At 63.8% G+C, this 7,645-nt stretch overlaps 1 gene segment (V, D, J or C); it reads right to left on the minus strand.

Moving 5' to 3' along the window:
* Window positions 1–4,912: 4,912 nt before the first annotated feature.
* Window positions 4,913–7,645, minus strand: part of LOC114905026 — a 3,721-nt gene continuing 988 nt past the window's right edge. The window contains 3 exon segments of the C gene segment in view: window positions 4,913–5,354; window positions 5,523–5,849; window positions 6,043–6,366. Coding sequence covers window positions 4,960–5,354; window positions 5,523–5,849; window positions 6,043–6,366 — 1,046 coding nt within the window.

The following is a 7,645-nucleotide window of genomic DNA, read 5'->3' on the forward strand; positions in this document are numbered from 1 at the left end:
CCAGGGCCCAGTGGTCAGGACCAGGGCCCCGTGATCAGGCCCAGGGCCCGGTGGTCAGGCCCAGGGCCCAGTGGTCTGGCCCAGGGCACAGTGGTCAGGCCCAGGGCTCAGTGATCAGGACCAGGGCCTAGTGGTCAGGACCAGGGCCCCGTGATCAGGACCAGGGCTCAGTGGTCAGGACCAGGGCCCCGTGATCAGGACCAGAGCCCAGTGGTCAGGACCAGGGCCCAGTGGTCAGGCCCAGGGCTCAGTGATCAGGCCCAGGGCCCAGTGGTCAGGACCAGGGCCCAGTGTTCAGGAGCAGGGCCCAGTGGTCAGGACCAGGGCCCCGTGATCAGGACCAGGGCCCAGTGGTCAGGCCCAGGGCCCAGTGGTCAGGCCCAGAGCCCAGTGATCAGGACCAGGGCCCAGTGGTCAGGCCCAGGGCCCAGTGGTCTGGCCCAGGGCCCAGTGGTCAGGACCAGGGCCCCGTGATCAGGACCATGGCCCAGTGGTCAGGACCAGGGCCCAGTGGTCAGGCCCAGGGCTCAGTGATCAGGACCAGGGCCTAGTGGTCAGGATCAGGGCCCCGTGATCAGGACCAGGGCTCAGTGGTCAGGACCAGGGCCCCGTGATCAGTACCAGAGCCCAGTGGTCAGGACCAGGGCCCAGTGGTCAGGCCCAGGGCTCAGTGATCAGGACCAGGGCTCAGTGGTCAGGACCAGGGCCCCGTGATCAGGACCAGGGCCCAGTGGTCAGGATCAGGGCCCAGTGGTCAGGCTCAGGGCCCAGTGTTCAGGGGCAGGGCCCAGTGGTCTGGCCCAGGGCCCAGTGGTCAGGACCAGGGCCCCGTGATCAGGCTCAGGGCCCGGTGGTCAGGCCCAGGGCCCGGTGGTCAGGCCCAGGGCCCAGTGGTCTGGCCCAGGGCCCAGTGGTCAGGACCAGGGCCCCGTGATCAGGACCAGGGCCCAGTGGTCAGGACCAGGGCCCAGTGGTCAGGCCCAGGGTTCAGTGATCAGGACCAGGGCCTAGTGGTCAGGACCAGGGCCCCGTGATCAGGACCAGGGCTCAGTGGTCAGGACCAGGGCCCCGTGATCAGGACCAGAGCCCAGTGGTCAGGACCAGGGCCCAGTGGTCAGGCCCAGGGCTCAGTGATCAGGACCAGGGCCCAGTGGTCAGGACCAGGGCCCCGTGATCAGGACCAGGGCCCAGTGGTCAGGATCAGGGCCCAGTGGTCAGGCTCAGGGCCCGGTGGTCAGGCCCAGGGCCCAGTGGTCTGGCCCAGGGCCCAGTGGTCAGGACCAGGGCCCCGTGATCAGGACCAGGGCCCAGTGGTCAGGACCAGGGCCCAGTGGTCAGGCCCAGGGTTCAGTGATCAGGACCAGGGCCTAGTGGTCAGGACCAGGGCCCCGTGATCAGGACCAGGGCTCAGTGGTCAGGACCAGGGCCCCGTGATCAGTACCAGGGCCCAGTGGTCAGGACCAGGGCCCAGTGGTCAGGCCCAGGGCTCAGTGATCAGGACCAGGGCTCAGTGGTCAGGACCAGGGCCCCGTGATCAGGACCAGGGCCCAGTGGTCAGGATCAGGGCCCAGTGGTCAGGCCCAGGGCTCAGTGATCAGGCCCAGGGCCCAGTGGTCAGGACCAGGGCCCAGTGTTCAGGGGCAGGGCCCAGTGGTCAGGCCCAGGGCCCAGTGGTCAGGACCAGGGCCCCGTGATCAGGACCAGGGCTCAGGGGGCAGGCCCAGCGCTCTGGGTGTCGTTACTGTGAGAGGACTTGCTTCACTTTCTCTTTTGTGAAGCCCAGCACTTGCCGTGAGCCTGCACGACCACAGGACCAGCTGATGAGTTCTAGGCAAGGGGCCCGTGTCCAGACCCCTGAGACCCTGCCGTGGGCCATGGGGCCGGCATCCTTGTCTTCAGAGCCTCTGCCCCCCTCCTCCCCCTCCCCTCATTCAGAGTTTGAGAACTTCTGCCTTTGGGATCATTTATTGCACCAGGAAGGCCTTTGTGGGTGCGCACATGGCTTCTGAGCAGCGCTGAGTTCTGGCATCCAGCTGGGCTCTCAGGAGGCTCCTCACGTTTCCTCCCTGCAAACACGAGAGGTGTCAGGCCTGGGGGCCTCCAGAGGTGGGTAGCGTCCTTGCCAGTGGTCCTTCCCCACCATGGCCTGGCTCCCATAGACTGGATGGAATTCCGTGGCAGCCACACCCAGGGAATCTGATGCCCTGACACTGCTGGGGCACATCCGTGCTCTGCCCCCAGCCCTGCCCAAGCTCTCAAGGTCTGTGGGGGGGCTGCCTCTCTGTAGGCCAGACCCCCATCAGGAGGGACAGGGGAGCTGTGTTGGAGCCGGGCCCTCCTGCCCCCCTCAGCCAGCTGCTGGACCTTCTTCTCCTTCATCTATCCACCCCCGTCTGTCCATCTCCCACCTGTGCCCGGCTGGCTCCTGGTCAGTACTGGGGACCCCCTCGGCTGCCAGGCGGGCCCCGGATGCTAGTCACAGTCAGTGCCGTGCTGTAGAAGAGGCTTAACAGGAAGAGGGCGAGCAGGGTGATGGTGGTGGGCCACAGGCTGGCTTCCGGGCTGTCCTCCTCGGGGCCCTCCCACGGCAGGTCCAGCACCAGCCAGGGCAGCGGGTCCCGGTGATCTGTAAGACACAGCAGGCCTGCGAGGTCCGGCTCTGCGTGAGTGCGGGTCGAGCCAGTGCCCTCCCCGCCGGGAGATCTCAGGGTGGGGACGCTGGCGGTGCAGGTGCCCTGTCTCAGGTCTGAGGCTGCCTCCTGGAGGGTGAGAGAGCAGGTGCCCAGGGAAGGGGCTGGACTTTGCAGCTCTTGAGGCACCCTCAGGACTCCTATCTCTGGGGGTCTCAGGGCACCTCAGAGAGAGAGAGGGACATGGCAGGGCAGGAGGGTGGGCACCGTCTCTGCTGCTGCAAGGAGAGCTCAAGCCCAAGGCCTCCTGGATCCCAGCCCTACTTGTGAACTCAGCAAGCCCTTGCTCTTGGACCTTCTTGGCCTGGGCCCTGGATGGGACCAGAGAAGATCAGACATGCCCACCCTCAGGGTGCTCCAGGTAGAGACATAGATCTGGGTCTGTGGTTCATTGTGCCAAGGGCCAGATGGACAAGACCAAGGGGCTCTGTTGCTGTCCCAGGAAGTGGCTCATAAGCTACAAGGAGCATGAGAAAGGCCCAGGTGAGAGCCACCAACACAGGCAACCTTGCTGTCTTCAGGGTCCCAGGGCATAGACCTCCCATGTTAAATGGGATTTGGACCAGCTTGTTATATGCTGACACATCCAATCATTCGTCCATTCATCCATCCATCCATGTAACCATTCAATTACCTGCCAATCTATCCATCTGTCCATCTACTCATTCATCCATCCACACCCCATCTGTCCTTCGGTCCATCCATCCACTTCTCTGTCCTTCCATCTGTCCATCTGTTCATCCATCTATCTGTCTCTTCGATCATCCGTTCATCCATCCATCCATCCATCCATCCACCTGTCTGTCCATCTTTCCATCCATCATATGTCCTGTGACCCATCCACCTGTCTGTGCTGTCCATCTGCTGGCTCCACCCTCATCTACTGTCTCTTCTGCCTCCCCCTCTCTTTAGAAAGCTCCTCCTGTGGGCAGGTCTTGGTCCCTTGGTGGCTGGACCACTTTCTCTGTGGCAGCACTTCCCCAATTAATCCATTGCTCCCCCCATTGCCCTTTGGTGACTGGACCCTTAAGAGGGGAGCAGTGGCCAGGGTGGGCAGGGGTGTCCACCCCACCTTGGCCCTGGAAGCAGAGAGAGGCAGCCAGAAGGCTAGGTCCCCTGGGAAGGCCCAGAAGGTGTCTAAACAAGAGCAGGGGCCCCGCTGCCCCCTTGTGGGAGCCCTTGTGCAGGTGTCCCATGGTGGTCACGGGACTGTCCTTCTAGGTTCGGTCTCCCTGACCTTCCCTCCTGCCAGGAGCTCCGAGCAGAAGCTGTCTAGGGGCCCTGGGTGAGAGCTGTCTCTTCTGACCCGTCTCCACCCCAGCCGCCCACCCCATCTGTGGTTTGGGAGACTTGAATTTGTGGACCAAGTGGGGAGCAGGTGATGCCTGAGAGGGGTCTCTCCAATCGATCCCTGAACTGTGCCCAGCTGGGTACACAGGGAGGCCTGAGGCCTGGAGGGACCTGAGGCAGCAGGTCTGGGCCTGGGGAAAACCCTCTGGGAGCTTGGGTGGGGACTCCTCTTGCCTTCCTGGAGCTGGTTCTGGGCTGTCAATTTCCTGCACCTGCAGGGCTCAGACGTGTGTGTGTGTGTGTGTGTGTGTGTACGTGTGCCCGCGTGCGTGACCACGAACACATATGAGAGTACGTGTGCATGTGTGTGCGCGCCCCTGTGTACATGTGCAGAGCAGTGGGATGTGGGGTGGGGAAGGCTGTACCCAGGTGGGGTGGCCCCCTTTCCGTGCGGTCAGTGGGGCCGTCCTGCACTTCTGTGCGCTGTGCCCACAGAGGGCCCCTGGAATCCAGCCCTCTGCCCTCGCCACTCCTCCTGTGAGTCCCCCTCTGCGTGATGGCACCAGCCCCTTCTCTGGCCGCCAGGCTCCCCTCTCCCTCGCTCACGCCTCCCGGCTGCCCCTAGAGGCAGTTTCCTGAAATACAAGTGGCCAAGTCACCTGCCCCTGGGAACCATCCTGGGGCCACTCTTCTCAGGACCCAGGAGGCTGTGCCTGTCTCGCACATCTCAGCCCCAGTTCGACGCTCACTCCTGTGCTCACACTCGCGCACAGCCATGAAGGCACGTCTGGCGTCAGGCTGAGGGGAAACCAAGGTCTAGAGAAAGTCGGGGCAGCAGCTGCTCTTTCCTCCTGGGTCCTGCCCCCTCCTGGCGTGTGCAGACCCCGAGCACGGACAGATAGGCAGCCGGAGGGAAGCGCAGAGCTGCTTCAGGCGAGCATGGAGTTTATTCAAGGGGCGGGTGGGGCGGGGGCACGGCTCAGTAGCAGACGCCGTCCACCTCCGACATGACCACGGACACGTTCACGTGGGTGGGTTTACCCGCCAGGCGGTCGATGGTCTTCTGGGTGAAGGCCAGGGGCAGGGCCTCGTGGCCCACCATGCAGGAGAAGGACTCCCCCTGCTTCCAGGCCTCGGCATCCACGCGCAGCACACTGGTCACAGCGAAGGTGGGGACACTCTGGTTGGGCTCAGGCAGGGGCCTCCAGGTCAGGTACTTCTTGTGGGGCAGCTCCTGGTTGCCCTGCAGCCACCGCACCAGCACATCCTTGGGGCTGAAACCTCGCACCAGGCACGTCAGCGTCACCATCTCATTGAGGGCCAGCTCCTCCGACGGCGGCGGCAGCAGGTGGACCTCTGGCCGGAACGTGTTCACTGGAGGGCAGAGAGCAGGGTCAGGGGTCTGGGCAGGGAGGAGAGTGCCCCCTGCCCCCTGGGCAACCCGTGTGTGGGGTGGGCGGGAGCTGGAGGGTGGAGTGGGCTCAGGAGTGCGCCTCGCGCACTGTGTAGTGCCCAGCCGCCCACTCGCGGGTCAGGGCCCACCTGAGGGTTTCGTGATGGTGGCGGTTAGCGAGCCCTTGGACTCGGGGTGGGTGGCGGTGCAGGAGAAAGACTGTCTGTTTTTCCAGGGATCGGCGCAGCCCGGCAGGACACTGGACACACTGAAGCAGCCGCAGGAGTCAGGCTTGGGCGGCTCCTGGATGGCGTTCTTCCCACCTGTCGGGTTCCAGGTGAAGGAGGCGCCCTTGGGGTCTCTCAGGCCACTCAGCGTACACGTGAGGCTGGCATTGGAGCCCAGGAGCAAGTCCTCAAGGACCGGTGGGTTCAGGGACAGGCTGGGATTTCCGCACGAACACGGCATAGGTAGACCTGAGAGAGAAGCCAGAGCAGGTCAGCGAGCCCCTCCGTCCGCCTTCCTGGCCTCCATCCCCAGCCCACGGCCCTCTTGGCCACCCGCCGGGCCTCAGCCACCTCTTGTCTGAGGGGAGTGCCCACAGGGATGCAGTCAGGGAGCTGGGTCAGGGTGGCACCATGGGGGACCCGCCCCAGCCTGCCCTCTGACCTCGGCAGGGAACTGGGCAGGGAACTTGGCAGGGCACGTCCACGGTCTGGCTGGATTTGGAGAGGTGCTGCACTTGGCATTTCACAGACTTGTCGGCTGGGCACTGGTTGGCTGGCAAGGTCAGCTGGCTGCTCATGGTGTACAGGCCCCCGGCCTGAGCAGGGGGGAAGTTCCTGATGGACACGTCATTGCCGCTCTGGCTCCAGGTCACCTTCGGTGGCTCTGACGGGAAGAAGCCCTGGACCAGGCAGGCAATGACCACCTGCCCGGCTGAGTTTTCGCTCCTTAGGCTCAGTGGGAAGAGTCTGGGGCTGGCTTCAGGCACTGAAACACATGGTGTGCTGTGAGATGGCAGCCTTCACGCTGACCAGATGCCCAACACAGCCCCATGAGGGCAGGACGACGCCTGCGTTTCCTTAACACACAGAGAGTCAGTGACTGCCCCAAGGTCACGCAGCTTGTACGCGGCGCACCCGGGGTCGGCAGTGGCCACCTGAGTCCAGCTGAGCCATTTCTGAACGCGCTCCTTGGGACTCTGAGCATGTGGACCACACACGCTCCTCAGACGTGAGGCCTGGCTGTTGCACACGGCTCTCCCACTGACCAGCTGAGTCTGTGTGTACTGTCGGAGCCTCAGCTGCCCTCTGTGCAGTGGGCACGGTCATGCCCTTCCCCAGGGTGTGGGGTATCGTGAGAAATGGGCCCAGAGAGAGGGCAGAGAAAAGACAGACAAGCCTGGGCTTGAAGCTGAGTCTGCATGGGGGCCAGTTTGTCTGTCCTGGGGCTCAAGCTGGGGAGGAGAGGGGGCCTGAGAATTCTATGTCCCCCCTCCCACTTCCTGGGTAAAAGTCCCAGTCCAACCATCTCCCCCTACAAAGCACCCCCCACCCCCGACCCCATCCTCCTAAACTAGCAATTGACTTCCATGGACTATGGGGAACTTTAGGCTGGAGGCCCAGTTCCAAATCAGTCCTTCTGGGATGCACCCTGGACAGCTGGGCTACAGAGGGCACGGTCTGCCCTTGACCTTTCACAGTTCCCTTCCGGTCAACTGGTGAGGGGAGAGGGGAGCACCACATTTGCACCCTGAGGCTGCATGGCCCTGTGCGCCCCCGAGAAACAGAGGGGGCTGTCTGGCTGGAAACCAGGGCTCTGGGGGTGACCATGATCAACCCACTGTCCCCTGTTCACCTCAGGCACTAACCCAGTCCGCCACAGATCAGCCCAGCCCGGCCCAGCCCAGCTCATTTCAACCAAGCTCAGCCTAGTTCAACTGAGCTCGGCCCAGCTCAACTCAGTTCAAGCCATTTCAACCCAGTGCAGCCAAGCTCAGCTCAGACCAGCCTAGCTCAGCCCAGTCCAGCCCAGCTCAGCTCAGCCCAGTCCAGCCCAGCTCAGCCCAGCTCAGCCCAGCTCAGCTCAGCTCAGCTCAGCTCAGCCCAGCCCAGCTCAGCTCAGTCCAGCCCAGCTCAGCTCAGCCCAGCTCAGCCCAGCTCAGCCCAGCCCAGCCCAGTTCAGCCCAGCTCAGCCCAGCCCAGCCCAGCCCAGCTCACCTCAGCCCAACTCAGCCCAGCTCAGCCCAGCTCAGCCCAGCCCAGCCCAG

Source organism: Monodon monoceros, unplaced genomic scaffold (assembly GCF_005190385.1).
Source record: "Monodon monoceros isolate NGI ecotype Baffin Bay Population unplaced genomic scaffold, NGI_Narwhal_1 Super_Scaffold_21, whole genome shotgun sequence".
In the NCBI taxonomy this organism is placed as follows: domain Eukaryota; kingdom Metazoa; phylum Chordata; class Mammalia; order Artiodactyla; family Monodontidae; genus Monodon; species Monodon monoceros.